General features: G+C 38.0%; 2 protein-coding genes across 2 annotated transcripts in view; one reads left to right on the forward strand and one right to left on the reverse strand.

The window, feature by feature from the left end:
• The first annotated feature begins 2880 nt into the window (after positions 1 to 2880).
• Positions 2881 to 14697, forward strand: LOC140937408 (epithelial sodium channel subunit alpha-like). Its single transcript, XM_073386965.1, has 12 exons — positions 2881 to 3135; positions 3840 to 3945; positions 4447 to 4714; positions 4870 to 5003; positions 5319 to 5482; positions 5999 to 6112; positions 6252 to 6363; positions 6991 to 7072; positions 11599 to 11656; positions 11929 to 11996; positions 13216 to 13291; positions 13967 to 14697. The coding sequence occupies exons 1-12, from the start codon at positions 2881 to 2883 to the stop codon at positions 14174 to 14176; spliced, it is 1647 nt and encodes a 548-aa protein (XP_073243066.1). The 3' UTR covers positions 14177 to 14697.
• Positions 14698 to 15517: 820 nt separating this feature from the next.
• The window catches only part of LOC140937881 (uncharacterized), an 11760-nt gene continuing 4648 nt past the window's right edge, over positions 15518 to 22629 (reverse strand). The window contains exons 5-13 of the mRNA XM_073387454.1: positions 22610 to 22629; positions 21055 to 21218; positions 19990 to 20100; positions 18901 to 19015; positions 18290 to 18368; positions 17520 to 17577; positions 17187 to 17248; positions 17007 to 17082; positions 15518 to 15732 (exon numbers count right to left, since the gene is read on the reverse strand). The exon at positions 22610 to 22629 is cut by the window's right edge and continues 114 nt beyond it. Coding sequence (XP_073243555.1) covers positions 15562 to 15732; positions 17007 to 17082; positions 17187 to 17248; positions 17520 to 17577; positions 18290 to 18368; positions 18901 to 19015; positions 19990 to 20100; positions 21055 to 21218; positions 22610 to 22629 — 856 coding nt within the window. The 3' untranslated portion in view covers positions 15518 to 15561. The remainder of the gene's footprint in view (positions 15733 to 17006; positions 17083 to 17186; positions 17249 to 17519; positions 17578 to 18289; positions 18369 to 18900; positions 19016 to 19989; positions 20101 to 21054; positions 21219 to 22609) is intronic.

Consider the following 22629-nt stretch of genomic DNA (forward strand, 5'->3'; position numbering starts at 1 on the left):
AAAAATGCCGGTTGGCAATTAATCATTCTAGCCTAAATGATTGCTATAACCTAGGTAATCCTTTTAGTAAAAACAGATTTCCGTATGAGTACGGGAGATTTAAAGTCAGTGAGAAACACTGAAGTAGAATAACTGAAAATAACCAGTCTAAGCATGGCGAGAGGAAAAATTAAAATAAATTCAAATACTCAGGGAAGTAAAATTCGTAGACAGCCTGCAGGGAACGTAGCTCAAGAAAAAGAAATAAATCATTGATATATGATTGCATGATTGTTATTCTGTCATGTTTGTTCTTATTAGTATTCTAGCCTTTTTTTGTTTTTTTTTTCAATGTTTATACTTACGAAGCACAGTGGGATAGCTGGGGCATAAACAAAAATTTGCATTTTCTTTTAAACAATTTTTTTCAGAACAACAAACTGCAGTTTGCTTATCATAAATTCATCCGTCATTCAGTGTTGATGAGCTATGTTTGGTTGGGTTCCTACATGCAAGTGATCGAGAGTCATCAGGTCATACGTGAGTAACTGGTAAAGCTCTGATTGTTTGCTCGATTGAATCTTGAGAGTATAATTCGTATGAACTGAGTATTGAGTCAAGAAACTTAGAGGTGTTGCAGGCCAGTGAAGGTTCTTAGGCATGATCACAGATCAAATGCTGCATTAACACTCTAGTCTTATATTTAGTCTTACGTAACTTCATGACTGCTAGTATATTTCTAACGACATGGGAATCTCTAAAGCCGTTTTCTTGAGTTGAATTACTAGATAAGTTCAAGATTCGAAATGAATCTAATTCTGCATGGCCGTGAACTCGAGTAATTGTTTAAAATTGGAATTGCAGGAGTTATATTTTAGTCATAAAAGATTCATAATTATCTAACTTTCGCTGTGCTTTGTTGACAAGTCCGTTTATCGGCTACAAGTCGGCTATGAAGTAAGTCGTTTCAGTGTTTTACCCCACGGTAATAACATTAAACTACGTAGTTTCTGCGAAACTTAATTACAACTTTCCTACGAATTATATCGAAGTTCACAGAAATGTAAACGACCAGCCCGAAACATTCAGTTTTTCAAAGTTACTGCTGTTCATGATAATGCTAATACACTACAACAGATTTAAGAAATCATCTGGCTACCTTTAGCCGATACCCAGCGGTAAATAATTCCGAACGGCCTGATACCCAATCTGCCTGATTTGTTGGACCGTCAGACTGCGCCGACTGAGATGAATGTGGACACTGGTCTTAAGCTATCGAAGGCGCTCTACGCTTAAGATTATTGTTTATAATTGATTCAAGTGGGTAAGGTTCTTTTTTAAAGAGGGCTTTATTAAAAAAGCTGCGTTGAAATGACCTCAGCTTTTGTTTTATTACTTAAATATTTTAAATGTGCGATATTAATTCAAACTGCATGTGCTTAAAATTGATTTTGCTTATTTAATGACTGAATAATCAAAATCTAACGTTTTGATACTTGTCAAAGGTAATGATAACATGACTCGGTATAAATTCAGAATCTGAAACTCCTCATTTATTTTCTTTTCCCTCTCTAAGTGACATTAAAGGTATCATATTTGAGGGAAAAAAAATTCTTGGAAAAACGGCTCCGTTTCATAGCAACCGTGCCAAAATTAACTCGTCCCCCCCGCCTGTGGGAGGCAGAGGACGAGAAATAAAAGAGAACAAAAACTTTTTGTTTCTAAAGAAGGAGCAGTAGGAAATATATACGCTAAACTTGTGAACACGAATATGACACATTCTGCTTTTAAAAAAGTCAGAGTTCTTTAAATAGCGCTTCCATTATAATTAATACTGTGGATGTTATATTTTTTCAGCGCACACAGTTGCTACATGTGTAGACTACGTACAATGACAGTGCTCACTTTCAGTTAACACGCAATAGGTTATCGTAGTTACGTGTACGCAACTTAAGCATTTTGAAAAAACAAACAAACGGACTGGATGCAATAAGATTCTAACCTATGACATCTGCGATACCGGTGAATCTTAATCTTAATTTTGGTACCAATTATTTGAAATCCAACTTTTCAATTATTTGGTGCAGAAGTAATTAAATAAGTTCAATGCGGCTAAACGTAACAATTAACTCGAAGTAAATTATTTGTCTGAACCACCCCTCCCCCGGAGAAACACTCCTCTCCAGGTCAGTCTCCTTTAAAACCTGCATCTGCTCCTAAAAAATGAATTTTAAGCTAGGCTATTAATTAGCGTAGAGACATCATATTCGTATAGGTAATAGCAAGATATGTAGTGATGTTTGGCATAAATACCATGAGTGATATTTCAAAATTGTTATACGTAATTTCACGAACCGTTAGGCGAGTGAAATTTGAAACAATTTTGAAATACCACGAGTGGTATTAATGCCAAATAGCACGTAAAAATCATGCTATTTGTTTGTACCACTACCCGCAAACTACCCGCAATAGTTTTGTAATTTTTCAAATTAAGCTGAAGTACCACTGGTCTAAGCCAATCAAATGACAGACATTTCTCACGTAGTGGTATAGATAAATATATTCAATCTTGGACAAGAAAAAATGGAACTACCTGATCTTGATTGCAGTGAGCTTCTTGTAGGGTCGACTTTTCCTCTTTATAATTGGTACTTCATCAGTTCCTCACCCCTTATGCCTGAAGAATTTTTTTTACAAAGACGCTATTAATTAATTACGTGAAATAACTATTATGTAGGTTTTGAGGTTCTGATGCCAGGGTTGTTGCGGTTTTCTTTAAATAAATCACCCATAGTACTAAATTGATTTCGCGGACGTGTTTAATTATACTATCTTTTAGTCTTGAATTCAAAATACTTTGATTGTTACTAAGAAAACCCCCGGAATCTATTTGTACAGGGGATGGATGAAAAAGAGAAGAGCGAGATGAAAGAACGCTCAGAGGAAACGTTCGTATCATTAATAAAAGACTTCTGCGGCTACACTTCTGCGCATGGCCCTGAAAGAATTATGTCTGCAAAACAATGGATACGAAAAGCTTTCTGGAGCTTGCTTTTTGTCGCTGCAATCTCCGTGTTAGGAATGCAAGTTCGTACGTTGTACAACAAATACAAGAGTCGACCGCTTGTCACCTCAGTTACACTGGAGTCTGACACGGTAACGTACAGTAATGTCGAAGGGAGGCGGGAGGGAGCAGTTGGGTGGCGCTATGGAGAATATAGGCGGGAGGGTAAGGGAGGCAGGCAGAGGAGAAGGCTGGAGGTGGGAGGTCTAAAAGGGTGGGAAGCTGGAGAAATAGGAGAACATTACGCAACAACGCTTAATATTGCGCCTTCGAAAAAAGCGTCAAAATGGGGAAGGAACCGGAAATGCAGGGTACGGGAGTCGGGAGGTTTGGACTCCCCTGTTCCCCCTACGGAATTATTGAAGTCGTTTTAGTAAGGAGGGCAGGTTGAAGTGTTTGTTCAAATTTCGACTGCTGCAAGTCTTGTACTTCAATCCGGGATATCAGGACGATAACGATGATAACAACATTTGCGATGATAACATTAACGATAACAATAACGATATAGATGTCTGAGCTAAAGACAAAGATGAAGATATCAGAGCAATGATAATGGCGACGTCAGTATCGAAGACGATATGGATATGAATGCTAACACTTTTGATCACGATGACATTAATGATTAGAAAATGAGTGAAAACGATGACGAGGCTACAGTCAGTCACACTAAGGCTCATAACAATGATGGTAACCTCTGATAAATAAACTTTTGATAAACCGACTTGAACGAAAAAAAATTATATCACCGCCATTTGACTTAAGTGCTTTAAAAATGTTGTGTTTATTTTTCTTACAGAGTCTTCCTTTTCCAGTTGTTACTATCTGCAATTTTAATGCTCTTAAATATGACTCGCTCCTCGAGAGCAACTTGACTGCTCTCAAAGCGACGTTCCCAGCACGAAGTAAGTTGGTTCAGGGTGATGTAATATGCGAATAATACGTTCTTTAAAGTGGTGTATACCTGCTTGAATTTTTGCATGCTTTACAAGACCTCATTGCCCCGCCATGTGATGTAATCCAAGATAGTCTTGGATAGATTCCTTGTCGGTGGAACTTAGACTCCGGATTTCATGCAGTTAGCGGGATTCCGGACTCCACCAGAAAAAAAATTCCAGATTTCTGAATCCCGATTACCTTGCATGGAGCGAACCTCAATTCGGCGTTTAATTATATTCTTTCAACGTGCTGTGTGATTCAATGAATGTAAATACATCCAACAGATGAAGAAAGTTGACCGCTAATTTAGGGTAGTGCAGCCTATCATGAAACCAGCAACATATCATGCTATTGAATGTGAATGCGAAATAATCAGCATGTCTTCACATTTCTTCACCAAGCTTAAAATTTACCATCTTTCATTCTTTCTCCATATCATCTTATTCTAATCTTCTTACATTTCGCAGATGCCTCATCCTCCCAGCAAAGAAGAAGGCGTCGATCAACAGACGATTTTGGAAGCGCTTCTCCGACCACCGATCCCACAAACAACGAAGATTATGAGAATTGGTATGACTGGGAAGGGGAGGACTCTGTTGACTACGACGCAGAATACTTGGCGACTGAAAAAGTGGCTCTTCTCATGGCGGAAGAAGATAAAAGTGTTCTTTCGTCTCTCGGTCATCAGTTCGAAGATATGGTATTGTCGTGTACCTTCCGAGGAATTCAATGCAGGTACTGTACATATCTGTACTTTTTTAAGGCATGATTATGCAACCGGTTCGCTAAGCTAGGTAATTTGCTGGTTTGTTAGTTATTTTTGTTTTCAAGTTGTTCCCAATTTTAAAAGGAAACTTAATTTTAAGGTTTAACTTTTTTCTTTTACTTAGCAACTTTACAGATAGGTTTTGGTCCAAATATTGGCACTACAAATATGGAAACTGCTATGTTTTCAATAGCGAATTAACAAGCTCTGGAGTAAAAAGGAAACTTTTGATATCAAACAAGGCGGGTCCTTCTCATGGTGAGTTTTCTAGTTGTGTTGAAGTTATAGACGAATTTCTCGACATTGGAAAGTTTTCTCCCAACTGTTCACGGAAGCCTCAGTTCCTGCAATAGCTGCCTCAATGTTCCTTCAAGTATTGAACTACACTTAAGTAACTCTGTTCTCAGAAGTATAGTATGGGTATAAGATGCTTTAGCAATGTATGATGGGTTGCAAACGTACAGTATTTCAAGTTACAATTTGTTACATCTTTGTGTGTTCATTTACTGCTTGATCACATCGGTCTTATTAGTTTTCTGCGTATGATCTTAGTAACTTTTGTCCTATCCTCAGGTCTTAACCTTGAGTTAAACATTGAACAGGATGAATACCTTGATTCCTTCACACCAGAAGCAGGGGTTCGGGTCGACATTACCAATCAGGGACAAATGCCTTTTCCATTGGAAAGAGGACTTAGCCTAGCACCAGGCTTTGCAACAGCAATTGGCCTAAGAAAGGTTTGAAGAGTCTTTTGTTATCTTTATTAACGTCTGTGGCTTGGATCAGCAGCCTGCGTCGTAGAGATAATCTCACCCCAGCTTGTAACGTCTACGTAGCGCTCAGATCCTTGTTATGCTTCGGCCCAAAACGAACTCAACAAATTCTCTAGGTGTGCGCGTTTCGAATTCCCCTTTAAGCTAGTTGGAGAATCGACAATGACCTTTTTGACAGGCCAATCATGAAACATACGAACAAGGGTCTCTGGGCTGGCCTCTCAGACGGACTTAACCAAAGGTTAAACGCAGGGTAGACCTAAATACTAAGACTATGACCATGACATCGGCAGATTGATAGCGCATCTAAAATTTCCAAGTGTACGTATAGTGTACCAACCATACGCATTGTTCAATATATAGTCAATAGGAAATCGACCGATCACAGCGCGTGCTTCAGTTTTGTTACCTGCTAAACTGCAGTGGATCGTAATGTGAAACCAGATTTTTATTTTCTTTGTTTCCTTTTTTTTGCGACAGGTCATCATCCAACGAGAAGATCCTTTTAAAAACGACCGCTGTCACAAAAACACCTCAGTACATAAATCCCTTGATTTGTACAACAGAATGTTTAACGCAACATACTCGGCAACGGTGAGATATGGTCATGTCGGTGTCAGCGATTTTCCCATTTATTGTACTATAGAAGTGATGTTTCGTAGTTGGCTGGAATCATATTTGTATTTTCATTTTGTCTCTCTCATTTTCGATACATTTTTGTTTTCATTTAAAGGCTTGTAAGGAGTCTTGCCTCGCTGCAAATCAGTTTGGAATTTGTGGCTGCATGGAGTACAAATTTCCCGTTGACAAAGAACCATTGTGCGACATAACTAACAGATCTGTCAGTAAGTGCAAACAGTTGTGTGCAGGGGTTATGGGCACACGGCCACACTCAAGCGTCGCGTCATTGCGCAATGTCCTCATTTTCTCACAGGCGGACAATCTGTAAACGTTAGTGGCGTTTTGATTTCTTGAAACCAAGAGAAATTCCACAATCATCGTCATTTGCAATTTCTCGAGGCTTAAGGAAATTTTTTTCTGAGTTGACGTCGGTATTTTTCAACCACACGGAGGCTCACTGAGCGCTCGAAACAGTTTTGCCTTCACTCTGCCAGTTTAATAATTTATAGCCCTGAACGATCTGTGACTATACAGCTATATTTTAAAAAGTTGTCATGATTAAGAGACTGATGAAACAGTTGTATTTTGAAAAGGTTTTAGTCTATCAATACCATGAAGAACATTAAGTGAGCCGGCACAGCTTTTATCTAGAAAATGAACAGTGACCAATTCACCTAACTTTATTGTGCGAATAATTACATGGCTAGATTTAGGAGGCGGCCGTGCGCTAATTCCGATTAGCGCTTAACTCGGCTGGGCGGAAACTTTGCGCATTGACTTTGGTTATCGCAATGTACACATTAGTTGTGGCAAAATGATCACTTGATATAGAAACTTGATTTTCCTTACAGATATCTGCCTCAACAAGGTGCAAAAATTATTTAGAGAGAGTAAACTCAACTGCAGCAGCTCTTCTTGTCCACCACCCTGCTGGTAAGCAAATGTTTTGGGGACTCTTTTCACTCAAAGCATTTTATTCGAAGCACTGAACGGTATCTAAATCAGTCCAGGTACAACGACTCCTTGAATATAAATAGATCGATTTCCTGTTGGTTATATGTAATCCTTCCTTGCATTAAAATAAAAGTGGTCAAACATTTTAAATAGCAGACCTGAACGTCGTGTTGTTAGTCAACTCGAATATACAAAATTTGTATATTCGCAATGCGGGTGCAAGGTGTCTTTTTTTTTGCCCAATAACATCATGCTTGGAATTAAGTAAACCGAGGACACCAATAACAGCCGTATGGTGACATTGATCTTTACAAACGCCTTGCCCATGAGGAAGTTTAGGCATCTTCACTTGCTTTTATTAGCAATTTTTCGGCCTCGGTGGATAACACCCCCCAAATATCTGCTTAATTCTTCATATCCTACGACAGCTGAATTCATTAATTGCTTTATTATTCATTCAAAATAATTCCTAGTTTAAAAACATAGCTAAAACATGCTTACATGCATCGATGTTAAGTTCATCTTCGATCGTATACATTTAGGTTTGTCCAGCTCTGCAAATATTCTCCAAATAGTAGATGTTGCCCTCCGAGTTGTCTTCTTGCTGTTTTTGCCATGTTTTTAGCTATTATTTTGCCTAGTTCCAGCTGTAGTTCTTACTCTTGAAACGAGTGAAATGTCCGCCATTTTTTTTTATACTACCAAACAACTCAACCTCGTCCCCAGGTCTTCTCGGTAACAGGCCTTAAGCTGTAGCGGGCTGCATTTTTGACGTCATTTTCTCGTTAAACACAAGATTCTTCCAAATTTGGTAGCTGGTTATGGAGAATTTTTAGCCAATCAGAATTGGGGAAATATTTTGAATGAATAATAATATATATTAATTCGTCTTATATAACTTTTAGAAGTTTTAAGTTTCAATCCTTTACTTCACAACATTAGAACAAATCTAGCTCGTTCATTTGACCTTGACCCTGACACCAATCTCAGGGATTTATTTAGCGATGACTGTGAATATTTTATTGAAGATCAATTTAATGACATGCTATCTAGTGAAGATTCGCATATTTGTGACAGCTTTTCTCTACTGCATCTAAACATTCGTAGCCTACAATGTAATGCTAGCAAATTAACGGATCTTTTGTCTAACGTAAATTTAAAATTCTCTTTGATTGGTATTTCCGAAACTTGGCTAAATGATTCGTCGTCGTCAGTCGACATCGACGGTTACAGTTTTGTTCATAAAAGTAGGGAAAATAGATCCGGTGGTGGAGTTGGTCTGTATGTTTCTAGCAATTTGAATTTTAAATTTCGATGCGATCTTGATTTTTCGTTGCCAAACGTCGCAGAATCTTTGTTTATTGAAATTGTTAAGCCCCAGGGAAAGAACATTGTTGCTGGTGTGATTTACAGACCGCCAAACCAAAACGTTGATGAATTTTTAACAATGACCAATGAGCTATTAAGTAAGATTTCAAAAGAAAATAAGGTATGTTATTTAATGGGTGACTTTAACTTAAATCTAATGAACCACCAATGTCATTCCGTTACTGGTGAATTTTTAGATGCGCTATATTCAAATATGTTCTTTCCATTGATTACGCGCCCTACAAGAATAACTTGTCATTCGGCAACTTTAATTGACAACATTTTCGTCAACCAATTTTTCGATAGATCCAGGAGTGGACTGTTTTTCACTGATATTTCTGACCATCTGCCTATATTTTCTGTTCATTTCGACACCTCAATCTCAGCATCTAATGAAACTGTTTTTGTTCGAGATGTAAATCAAGTCAACACAACTAAGTTTCTATCGCACTTGGAGAGAATTGACTGGTCTCAGTATGCCACTCTTGATGATCCAAATAACGCCTATAACAGCTTTTTCAAACAATACTCTACGGCATATGACTCATGTTTTCCTTTAAAAAAAACTAAGGCGAGCAATTACCGTTTGAGAAAGCCTTGGTTATCGAAAGGACTTCTGAAGTCGATAAGAACGAAAAATAAGTTATATAGACAGTATCTCACTAATCGATCTTTGCATTATGAAATTCGTTATAAAAATTACAAAAACAAATTGAATCACTCATTAAGAATCGCTAAACGTATATATTACGAAAAGAAAATCGATGCTTCTAAATCAAATGCCAAAGCTACATGGAGAGTTCTAAACGAAATTATTAAGACAAAAAAGAAAGCGTTTAAAATCAATTCCATCGTTAAAGTTGACAACCAAGAAATTACGGATCCAGTAGACATCGCTAATAGATTCTGTAGTTATTTTTCTAATATCGGACCTAATCTAGCCAAAGAAATTCACTCGTCTGTCTCTCACCGCAGTTTTCTCTCTGGTCACTTTTGTCAATCGGTGTTTTTTGATCCAGTGACTCCAAATGAGCTATTGGAAATTTCTAATGCTTTTCGACCAGGTAAGGCAGCTGGCCATGATAGAATTCCCATTTCCATCATAAAAAAGTCAATTCAAATTATAGCCGTTCCTTTAGCTCATATAATCAATTTATCTATCTCTCATGGCATTGTTCCCGACCATATGAAAATTGCTCGCGTGATACCACTCTTTAAAGGCGGTGATCGATCACTCTTTACGAACTATAGACCGATCTCGATTCTCCCTAGCTTTTCTAAGTTTCTTGAAAAGGTTCTTTATAACCGTCTTTATAATTATTTAAGTAAACTAGAAATTCTATGTGATAATCAATTTGGTTTCAGGAAAAATCATTCAACTTCTTTAGCATTGATTGACCTATATGAAAAAATCTCCCTTGCTCTTGATCGCAATGAACATGCCGTTGGCGTTTTCCTTGATCTTTCTAAGGCCTTTGATACCGTCGATCATAATATTCTGCTTGACAAACTCGAACACTATGGTATACGTGGCGTGGCTCTGGACTGGGTTAGAAGCTACCTCTCCAACAGGTTGCAATTCGTTCAATTTAACGGTCAATGCTCCTCTCCTCAAACTATCTGCTGTGGTGTCCCCCAGGGATCTATTTTGGGCCCCTTGTTTTTCTTGCTCTATATTAATGATTTAAATAATGTATCGTCGCTCGTCGAGCTGATTTTATTCGCTGATGATACTAATTTATTTATGTCCCATAAAGATCCTGTCTACCTGGCAGCCTCACTCAATTCCGAACTTAATAAATTATCCACTTGGTTCAAGGCAAACAAACTCTCCTTAAACCTAAAGAAAACAAACTTTATGTTATTTAAGCCTAGACAGAAAAGGTATCATTTTCCAATGCAAGTATGCATAAACGAACAGAGAATCGAACAGGTTAAGGAAACGGTCTTCCTCGGTGTAGTCCTTGATGAACATCTGTCTTGGAAACCGCACATTTCTCAAGTAGCTCGTAAAATCTCGAAATCAATAGGTGTCATTAATAGAGCAAGATTTTTTCTACCTAAACCGTGTCTAAAAACTCTTTATTATTATTTAGTTTATCCTTATCTTCATTATTGTATTATTGTCTGGGGATCTACGTACAAAACCAATCTTCGCCGTCTTGTCTCTTTGCAAAAGCGAGTTATCAGAATTATTTCTAAATCAACTTTCGATTCTCATTCAGACCCTATTTTCAAAGAATTAGAGCTACTAAAACTTTCCGATATTAGACAGCTAGAATTAGGTAAACTTATGTTTTCTCTTAACCATTCTCTTTTGCCTTCAAAGTTCAACAATTATTTTTCTTTAAACAAACAAGTCCATAGCTATGCCAGTAGACACGCGAACGATTTTCACCTTCCCTCTTGTAGAACAAACCTCCGTAAATTTTCTGTCAGTTTCCAAGGACCTACTTATTATAACACTATAGAAAATGATATAAAAGAATCTAATTCTCTCCACTTATTCAAAACGAAATTGAAAAAAAAATTATATATGAATTATTAGTTATAAATCTTGTAGTAAATATAGTTATATTTCTTCCATGTCTGATATTATTTTTATACTTATTGTTACTTGTACCATACCTTATATTTTGTCAACTCAGTCTATGTAATTAGTTAATTTATACTTACCTTCATTGTATTTTGCTTTCGATCCAGGCCTTACCGTTACTGTTAACTTTATTTTTACTCTGAGGGAGCCCAATGTCTATAAGCCTCATGGTTTCTGTTTGGGCTTCCTCGCCACTTTCATTTGCTTTTGTGTAACTGTCTTGTTTTATCGTTATTTGTATTTTTGTGGTAAATCAAATAAAGTTAAAGTTAAAGTTAAAGAAGTTTTAGAAATTGTAACTAGGTTTTTCCGCTCTTTGAAACTGAATGTAAATTACAATTAATAATTCCTATTGGAATATTTGAACAAACTTATTGTATTGTAACAGAAAAAAGTTCATGTTTTAACACTGATATTACGGCGAATTGCCTATGGTGAAAATGAGATTGGACAGAGGGGTATTGAGATAATTAGCTGAACTTTGGGGTTGCTCGGCGTTTTTTTGGCTTCAAAATTACTGTTCTTCCCCTTTAATTTTAAGGCAGGAAGAATTCAAGATAAGTTCCTCATTTGCTGCTTGGCCGGCGGAAAACTATGAGGTACTAGTTGCTTCAATTATTTATAAAAGGATAGACGCATCAGGAATGTTGAACATTACATGCATTAAAAGAAATGAGGTCAGCGATAAGCAAAACATGAAAACATTTTCCTCTTTGTAGATAGGTTTCTGTTGAGTTTTCCTCCAATTTTTTTACGCCTCAATTATTTTTGAGTATGTTAAGCTTTCAAGTGCTGGCAGCTTAATTGTATTGCTACTGCCGATTGGAAAGGAATTGTATGTTGATTTATATGCATACCGATTTTATTTCAGTACTTCTTTCAAAATGAACTCGAAAAACGTGGAAAGTATGTGTGGTCAGACGATAAAAGCTCCATGAGGTAAAGGACATTATTTTGTTACTATTGGCAAATAAAGTATGTTATTACTCTTTATACAATGATGTGAATGCTACGCGCGTTGTGATTGGTCGTCGCCCATGATCTATCAGAGTACAGATACATGGACGACGTCACGCGAAACTTGGTTTGTTTGTTTTGTTCAACATGGCGCGCGGTTTTGAAAATGTTCGTGAGATTATTTCGGATTAAGCAAGTGAAATCCTCGAAAAAAGTTCAAAAGAAGCTATTTTCAAGAAACAAAAATGGAGAAACGGGGACAAAAAGAGCTCTTAACTACTTTAGAATGCCTAAACTACAAGAAATCGTCACAACAGCTGCCATCTTGTTTCATCGCCATGAGAGAATCGCCGTTTTGCAAAATGTTTTCGCCATTATTCCGCTTTGAGCAAGAAAAGACGTTGAGAAACTTTTCAAAGAAACTGTATAAAATTAACATAAAGTAGAAAAAAAAGAAAGAAACAGAGACCAAAAGTAGCGCTTAGGACTTAACAAATGCCTAAACTAGCACAAATCCTTGAACAGTCAAGGGTACGAGGCAGGCATTTGTATCGGTCTTTTTTCTTTTCTGATCATTGTATAAAACAAATAGATTTCATGTTGCCGTGGGTCTGTTCAGTAATAGATCACAGAGGACGTGACAAAAAACATCAGTGACACACTCCGCCTGCGGCTCGTGTGCCACTTCATTGTTTTTACCACATTTTGACGTCATCTGTGATCTATTATTGAACAGAGGCACGGCAACATGGAATCTATTTGTTAAGTAGTTTTTTTTCAATAGTGTAGGTAAAGTTATTCAGTTTACGGCAATTGCACCAACCCGAGACCAGGCTCCTAGATGAGGAAAAATGGGCGGCCCAATTCCTTGGCTCAGTCTCCATCCCTGGGTATCTTTATGCCCCCGCGATTCTTCGTACCTCACCTGGGGAGAATAGCGTGGGCATCGAGACACCCGCGACCCTCTTTCTTCGCTAAGGAGCCTGGTCCCCAGCTTCAAATGCACGTGCTTATAGGACAAAGTTTCATAGCTTTACGAGGGTCATTAGTATGAAGTTCTCCAATCACGTTTGCATGAAAGCCAACGCGCGCGAACAAACTGAAAAGCCACCTGATTAGTTTGTAAAGAGAAACGTGCTGAAGGTAAAAGTGTTCTTCGAAGAACTTAAGTTTGTAAATATGTGTGCCAATTGCTTTCCAGGAAAAACGTATTGAAGGTGCAAGTGTTTTTCGAAGAACTTAATGTAGAGTACATAGCAGAAAGGATCTCCTATGAAGTAAGTGATCGAGTTTCTTTTTTTAATTGTAATTATGATAAAGGATTGTTTGCTTTTTTAAAATATATAGAACTTTATTTTTAAAGTAAAAGGAGCCCTAGTTTAGTGATACTCGATTTAAAGCCTCCTAATCGTCATGAATAATAAATAGAGACATCTAAATTCAGAAAAAGATTTCTTAATACTAAGTAGTGCGCGCGCGTACACTTTTGGCGAGAAAACGCGATAGCTGCCGGGACGCATCAAAAAACATGGGATTGATTTGAGTCGATCCAATTTTTCTACTCTTTTAGTCTGTTCAGCTGATTTGGGTAAACTTTAAAAGGTTCGTTTCCTAACCAAATTAAATTTTATAATTCTATGTTTTAGCACAAGATTTCCACCCAGGTGGTTTGTGTAAATGATAAGCAACCAAGTTTTATTTTTATTACAGTCGCGATCGGGAGACGGCTTAACAGCCTTTTAATGAAAATAACCGTGCTGACTTTTATGTGCGGGGTGTCTATTTTTTGACGCAGCCGTCCTCGTCCTCGAATCTAAAAGTCTCTATTAAACTAGTAAATGGCCTTAAATTTCAAAATCCGGGCGTTAAAGTAGGTAGCCCTACACATAGTCCAAGTTAATAATGAAAAGAAAGCTTATGAACTACCATTGTTTATCAATTCTCTCCCATAGCTTCCTGATTTTGCTTCAGACATTGGTGGTCAACTAGGACTATGGATTGGTTTCTCTGTGCTCACCATTGCTGAGTTCATTGAATTTGTGCTGTTGATAATTTCACTGGCAATAAGAAAGTGCTCATCACGTGGAAGTAAAGTCAAGTCAGCTTCATTAGAAATGGAAAAAGTAAACTCTCATTCAAACGAACCACTTAAATTCAAATAACTCTAGACGTCGTGGAATTCAGTGTCCCAGAGAAGTTACTGACCAAGATTGATGGGCAATGTTTCTCGTAAAGTGGGAATGAAAGGGGCCGCGGTTTAAACGTGGCACAAACTTGGACTTCCACGGGTTTGAAAAGCGCGCTTACCGGACTTTTTTCGTTTAGCAACTAGCGCCCGGCATGCCGCTCCGGTTTTTTAAAATCCATTCACCTGTTGTGTCATTCATTCGTAGAAAAAAAGGTTTTTTTTTCTAGTTTCAGTCATATCGTAAAAGGCACTTACTCGAGTTACACAGTTCTGGCTCTTGTGGTGGAATGTGATGACGTAACTCTACCCTTCCATGGGTGTTTAATTTAAAGTCAAAAGATATTTACAAGACTATGACTGGGAAGAAAATTTTTATAATTGGTAGCAAGAACTCGATCATTAGTAAGTAAGAAATAATCCAGATCACTACCATTATACCATTCGGAATCAGTTAAATCTTAGAAAGAGAGTTTAGTTAATTAACCTTCGGAGGTACAAGGGGTGGGGGTGGATGCCGGCTTTTCACTAAAGGTAAAATCGCTTCGAAATACTGCAACATATCAACATATCAAGTTCCATCCACCCCACCCTCCCCTCCCCTTCTACCATTGTGGGGGTGTGAATTTGAGTGTACGTCTGAGGGTTAACAGACTTTCGTTTAAAAAAAATTACAAGAATAACAAAAATAAACAAATTATTAGGGGATAAAGTTATTTCAAAACGGATACTTCTCAGAAGGTTATAAATTTTTTCTGCAAGTTTTATTTATATTTTCTACTAATTAAATTAAATAAAGTGCATACAATCTGTTAGACGATTGTGCATGCATTGTCTTTTATTTGGGTGGAAGTGGGGAGAGTGTTCAGCTTAGCTACACAACTATGTCTTAAGTGGCAAAAAGGATTGCTTGAGTACCTAGTGCTTGTTCTTTTATTTAAGTATAGTCTTTTGTCACGAGGTAATACTTAATATTCAAAGTAATTAATATCCATTAAATATCCCGATTTAGAAGAACCAGAGAAGACAGCCTAGATTTTGTGACTTCACCAATGGTTTCCCCGCGAAACGACGTCTGAGGAAAGAGCCCAGAAATTTATTCATACAGATGACCGTGTCATTTCCCAGATATCGGAAGTTCTTCTGATTGGTTGAAGCAGATTTCCTTTGCGGTAGGACCAATCAGAAGATCTACACAGATCTGGGTAGTGAAACGTCATCAGTATGGAATTTCTGCGCTCCTTCCTCGGACGTCATTACGTAGGGAAACCAATGGGTTAGGGTCGCGAAATGTTGGCTTTTTTTTCGGGCCAAAAATAAGACAGGCAGAGGGATGAACTGAATAAGGGTCTGTGTTTTCGACTATCCTGTAAACGCCTCAACTTTTCCACCACTTGTTATTCTTTGCTTGAATTTCTTTCCCAGAGTATAGCATGTGAGCAACAGAAGCTCTAGAATTTCTACAAACGACAAAACCGACATTCCTATCCAAAAGCCCAGGGATCCGCCAAGATCAGACACAAAATTTGCCAGCTGTAAAATAGAATAAAATAATATGATAAAATAATCACTGCGTGTGACTATAGAAAGATCGTTTGTAATAACAGTTATTTATACGAAAAAAAGTTAACAGAGTTCACGTCTCCTTGAGCCTAACCACCTTACTAGCGTTAAAAAGATGAGATTTTTGACTACTTGGAACTGAAGAAGAACAAGGGGTGCTTTAACTGTGTCTCTGTCAATTCGTTTGCGGGGGGAGGGGGGTACAACTGTATCTTAAGCGGTTGTAGGTGTTTCGTGTGTAAAAGAGCAGATCACGATGTTTTTTTGGGTGTGCAACAGTGTTTCATCTCTCTATTAAAGATGGATTTTTATATTTATTTTGTTTACTTACCGTGGATCAGAAAGAGAGGACCGAGTTTTATGGACATAGATACTATATATATATTTCTTGATTAAGTAACTCTATGAGCGTTTGTATCCGAAAATGGTATAATTAGGGCTCTTAAAGACAGACTTTATGAGAATTCTTTAGAAATCAAAAAATAATACAGACAAAAGGGGGGGAAGGTGGTCAGGGTGACGACCCCTTCAAGTTCGCGTCTCCTCAGAATCCGCCCATGACCACTTGTAAAAAGAATAAGTATCGATTATGTAAGAAACATTTTTTCTAAAAGAAGGTTGCCGTTAGAGAAGGAATATAGGTTAGTTTGGTCTGAGCGCCAGCTCGGACAACACTTGGATTCTCTCTCTCCAGTCACATTGGTTTAACATTGCCGTTCTGAGTTCTCCGATAGTGTCGAAACCGGTGTCTTCAAGCAAAAGGTGTACGTACGTGGTCTTAGGTCTTCCTCTCTTAGTTTGTCCGTGTTGTGGCTGCCACAACAAAAGCTTCGATGCCTCCTCCTCTTCGCCGTGTCTATCACAATGCCCAGCTACTCTCATTCTTGTTTCCCTGATCTTGCTACAAGCTTTTGGGAAGTGACCGTACGGATTTTCACTTGTAATGTGGTCCAAGAAATGTTTAGTGCTGTGCGAAGTATTCTAGTATATCATAAGGTACCATCAATTTGCTTTTCCGTATGGTTAGAGTCCATGTTTCGCTGCCTTAAAGGAAAACACTTTCTACTGTGCCAGGAATAGTCTAACCTTTAATTCCCTGCACAGGCTAGATTTCCAAATTTTGCCCAACTTATTGCACGCTACAGAGGCTTAAACTTTTCTGTTTTCTTTCTTAAACTTTTAACCCTCTTTAGTGGCATGTTTATCTTAGGAATTTAAAGTACTTGTAAAAAATTTTTTAGTACCTTATACGATGGTTCCTCTGAAATAACTTCGTAATTGAGCTCTTCAAAAAATATGTTCAACTTTAGTACATTGTCTCTGTGAGAAACAAAAAAATGATGTAGGTGTTTCAAATCTGCAGAAAATCAACTTTACTTTGGGTTACTTCAGATCCCCTTCCTATATATATTGTATAAAGTTACCTGAAATCGTCACTACCATCTACTTCCTTCTTCCTCTCCTTTAGTGCTATCTTGTAAATATCCTGGCATGTAAATTTAGAACAGAAATATAAGCTCAACCGCTACATTAGATCATGTTTCTCAACATTGCGTTAACATCGTTTTTATAGATTAACACCTTAGTCACGGACACCATCTGACATCATCGTCACGATTCTTCATTACATTAAATCACACAATAAATATGCAATCATAATGATAATCAAAATCAAAAATAGCAGTAAGCATATGTTCGCTATAGACTAGCTAGGACATTTCCCCTTATAGAAAATTCTTTGAACAATGTATACTAACCTCATAACTTTTAGTAGGCCAAATGGAATAGGATGTGGTCAGTTTAAAAGTGCTTTCACTGTGAGTGAAACAATAAAAAAATGACACGTCAGTAACTGCATAACACCATTGGACGAAAGTTGGGACTCGGGAGCTGATGTCACCATGGCCATCTTCGTAATGTTAACGTTGTTCTCGAATTTTTCCTTTCAACGGCTGATCACTTGCTTCTTTTGCTGACAGTCGAGTACTATGGGTATGAGATCTAACGTCGTAATGACTCGCGTATGAGGTCAATACAGGCGGCGAGGTTTTGCGGTCCCCTTGAACATAACATAGATTGTAAGAGACGGACACGGTGGCAACCATTTTCAATGATGTCACAGCTCCTCAGCATCTCCAGATCCTATGACTTGACGTCCGTTATTAGTTCTGTATTCAAGAATGAATGGCGCATCATGTTTCTAACTTTTGATCCTGATGATGGAATCCTACGGTGTTATGGGCAGTCCTTTCATGGTACTAATTTTTTTACGTCTTCTTTTTGTCTAATTCTGATTTTAATTAATGAGTGTTAATTTGTAGACTCGTCACAAGCTACATCTCAGCCATCTCTTGTAACATTATGGCGAGGGTATAAATACGCTTGACATGTGTGGTCCGAGAGCTAAGCGGATTAAGTTAGAGCCAATAAATTCATATTCCTCTGTATTGTTCATTTTGCCACTATGGTCAGGTCATTCTATCCAGGGGCATAGAAAAAGTTAAGATTATTTGCAATGCTAAATTACCTGCAGGGTGGCGGACATGATCCAGAGCAGTTCAAGTTGTTGTCTGTAAAATCTGTCTGAACTTTACTGACACATCTTGCTGCCAAAATAAAATTCCCTGCTCATCAAAATTAAAGGGTACGGACGCAGGGCTTATTTTATAAATTTGGTGATCATAAGTTTTTGTCCAGAGGTGTACACAAGTGTAGCCCTAAATCACAAATTAATAGTCCATATTGTTGGTAACAGTGAGTGACCCGGGCGTTTCCAGGTACGTAAACGTTAACAATGCGGAAGTCATCACTGGAGTCGACAAATCACCGGCAGTCCTATTAAGGACTAAACGGCCGGGATCCTGAAACGCCGATTAAAGCTCTATCGAGGAAAATTTAATGCACGGCTGATTTACTTAGCATAGATTGTCCTTTAAGACTTCAGTTGCATGTTCCGAACTCGGCGGGTTTACCATTTTGGACTACATTCTCGATCAGTTACCATCTTCCATGTCTGGAAGCTTATAGGTTGTAAGGGTCTTAAACAAAACCATGAAAAATAACATCAATTTCATATCTATTGAAAAAGATCATCAGGAACGGGCTTCATATAGTAATATAACAGACTGAAAATCTTACCTTCTGTCTTGTTGAGTACGTCACACACCTTTGTACCTGGGGGTCTTGGGAACCTGTAATGCATACACCCACACTTATGCAGCTGGTTGTAGGCCAGGCAAGATCCTTTGCATGCCTTAAGCCAAAAAATAAATACTTTACTTGCTTGCAAAAATATGTAGGTTTTTTTTCGTTTGTTTTTTGTTTGTGGCCATCATGAAGTAACAGACAGAGTAGGGTGAAAGCAAAACAGAGGTCAAACGAAAAAACCGTGGGGGAGGGGTGAGAACAAAAGGCATAAATAAGAGAGCCGCCTACTATCCAGGCTATAAAATATGCGAACAGCAATTTCCCATAATACAATGAGAAATTTCAGACAAGCTGGGATTGCGTACCACTAATGGTGTTATGATGGTGTTAATGTGTTATGTTAGCAGTTGTTATCCTTGGAGTTGTATTTTCCTGTCCTTAGCGAAGCTCCATAACCCAGTAGCTAAGACAATTTGATTATCTATCCATCCGAGAAAGTTTGGCAGTCACGTGACCATAAGTCCGTCCGCCCGCCCGTCTGTCCACACCGTAAGGGAGCTAATGTAAAATGTCACACTTTTTAGCTGGTGTGGGAGCCTACAACTTGATCTTGCACATCCATGTTATGGTCAACTGACAGCTGTCAAAAAATGGTATCTGCTGACCTGTATCACATGGCCAAATCGCGGGGTCAGGGTCGATCCATTGAGGTTACGCTTTTTTTTGAAGTTCTACAGTGACAAGTTACTAGTTCTCAACTGATTGCGGGCTCAACTCCAAGTGGATTTTAGGCAATGGGTTCAAGTTTATTACTTGAATTGAATTATAAATTCATTAACGGGAGCCAGCTTTGAACGCAGCCTAGTCTCCAGGGCTTCTCGGTTGCCGTCCCTTTTCTGTCGATATACTTCTCTTGACGTAATTTAACCGAATATCGTAAACACCTTCCAATGGTCAACGCTATGGTTATAAAAGATGTGTCGAGGGATTTGAGCCAATCAGAAATGGAGACTTTGTATTATAATAAGTTAGAACTCTTTTTACTTTGAATGTTTTAAAAGTGTAGTTCACTTAACTTACAAGAGAAGAATAGTTAACTTGCAGTGGCTTTTTGTATATGTTTGTGTTATCCAGTGAGGAATTTTCCATGCACCGATTTCTTGACAGTGGATCCATTCTTTTAATAACAACCTGCCGTATTCAAAAACAAATTTAAACTTAAGTGGTTCGGTTATTTAACTAAGGCCACGGTCTTAGAAATCTTATTAAAAAAAAGACCTTAACATCTCTTCCTTGGAGGGTTAGTCCACGCTTTATGATTTCATGAAACTATTAACGATAATATGATGCTGTTTAGACAAGAGCGTTTAGCAGACTGAAAATGACTTATAACATGAACTGGTGGTTTAGACACTGGCTAATCTCCCTTAAAATAACCGACGATAGTAGTTAACCAGGAACCAATCACCCTGTCGTTAAATTCATCTACTATAGAGTGTGATAGAAAGAAAACTTATGCACATCAAATTGTAAGCTTCACTGAACGAGTTTGATCAAACGCAGCCATACCAAAGCTTTCGGTTTATCTTCATTAAAGGTTTTAAATTGGTTATGTCACGATCGCGAGTGCAGTTTTAGATCAATTATGTGCTGTAGTTTTTACTAAGTGCCTTAACCCGTACAAAAATCAAACATATTTCATCAGGGATGAGAGCATTAACAATTATTCACAACTTTTTTTCGGTTACAGTTGCAGGCATAGCATTAAAACTTGAAAAAGTTGGCCAGACTTTTTCAAGTTCTTATCAATGTCCATCCTTGACATCTGTTGCAACAGACGACAGGAAACAGTTTCAATGCCTAAATATTGTCTTAAATAACATATTAAACTGGACCATTCAATAGTTGCGACGGTGCCAGGGTTTTTGATGAGTTTTTTAAGGTGTCTCCGACTTTTGAGTCTGTGGACAAAATCCTATGATGTGACCATTCAAATGAAAGCTCTCTGCTTGTACTTTCACCTGGTGCTAAATTTTAATAAAAGGAAGTTTGAATATTTTGGCCGCAATTTGCTTATGACTTAATTTGGCAGCGAAAAAGGATAGCAATTAGCGTGACATAGCTTTCATAGCCCCTTAAGCAAACCTTTCGCAGTCCTATCGATGTCGCGTATCCTGGTGCAATACTTAATCCCTTTTCGAAAGGAAATGGCATTTCTCCCTGATTTGAGATGTCAACTCTAACTCCAGCTTCCTGTGTTATCCCTCCAATATATTGTCCCCGCTCAATATTCAGCTCAAGACTTAACCCTAAAAAGAAACAAAATTAAAAACTGACTTCAGGGGCGCTGCTACGTTTTTTCAAAAGGGAAGGGGGAAAGTGAAGGGGGGAGGGATTGGAAAGCGGGATCACTCGCTCTCTGTGCGCTTCCAATCGATGGTCGAGATCGAGATCGTGAGTATATTGGGAATGTTAGGGATAACAATATTGTGATGACGACTGTTGAATTTTCTCTTGACAGCTCTGAATAAAAGTTTGTGGGCCTCTCCGGAAACCAACTTCCGATTACTTCAACCGTTTTTAAACCAATTAAAATTGGCCTAAAAATAACTTTGGTGAAATTCACATCAGTCCCAAGGGCTTGACTGGGCGTTTTTTTCTCTGGCCCATTATAATACATTATTCTCTCTTGTCGATATTTATTAGACGGCCGAAAACTCGTCATTCAAAGACTGTGAATTTTAGGATTTTAGCGTGGACTTTGGTTAGTAAAATGATATTCTAGCGTTTTGACGAAAAAAGGAGATGGATGCCTCCAAAATGGGTTAAAGTTCACGAGCATTCCAGGTCTCACTATTAGTTTCGCCCAATGCCAGACGGAAATCGATAGAAATCGAAGTTACAGAAAAAAATATTTATCGATTATTATCGATTAACAAAATCTATAACAATAGATAGGAATCGATAGTAATCGATAAAAATCATGATCGATTTCCACAGAAAAATCATCGATATTAATCGAAGTCACAACTTTTTTTCTTTATCGATTTCGCTCGATTGATATTGGAAATCGGTATCAATCGTCGATTAATTAACAATTATTCCTAGAGCCCTTATGGGCTCTGAGCAGAGGCCAAGAGGGCGAGAGGAATATTTGTTTTAGTAAAATCCAACTAGTTGGTCAAAAATATCGAGACAAAACAACCTTAGCTAGTTAAAGCTAGACTTTAGTCCTTTTATGTCGCCAAAAAGCTGGCGCTTTTTGCTACTAGTGGGCTATAACATATAGCCTAGTAGTAGCTCAACCAATCAGAACGCAGCATTGATAATAGACCACTAGTTGGATTTTACTAATATCGATTACTATCGATTGATATGGATTATCGGCTTATCGATTAACTACGTTTGGCCGATGACAAGTGAAAACGTTTGTAACGTCTTTTTCTACATCCAGATCTAAGGAATAACTTAGAAACAAACTTGAGTAATAAAAGTTCCCCAGTACCCTTCTGATACTTCTGACGGGCTTCTATTTAATCGAATTTTTTATACAGTCCAACCTCTATGCGCGACCACCCCTTGTGAGCAACTACCTCCCACAAGCGATCACCTATCCACAACACTAAAGTTTTCCCTCTCAAAGCCCTATATTATCGTAATTGTTAAAATTTCTAAAATTAGCATGATAACTGATATTTACCATGTAACGGACCAGGCTGG

Source organism: Porites lutea, chromosome 5 (genome assembly GCF_958299795.1).
Source record: "Porites lutea chromosome 5, jaPorLute2.1, whole genome shotgun sequence".
Classification (NCBI taxonomy): domain Eukaryota; kingdom Metazoa; phylum Cnidaria; class Anthozoa; order Scleractinia; family Poritidae; genus Porites; species Porites lutea.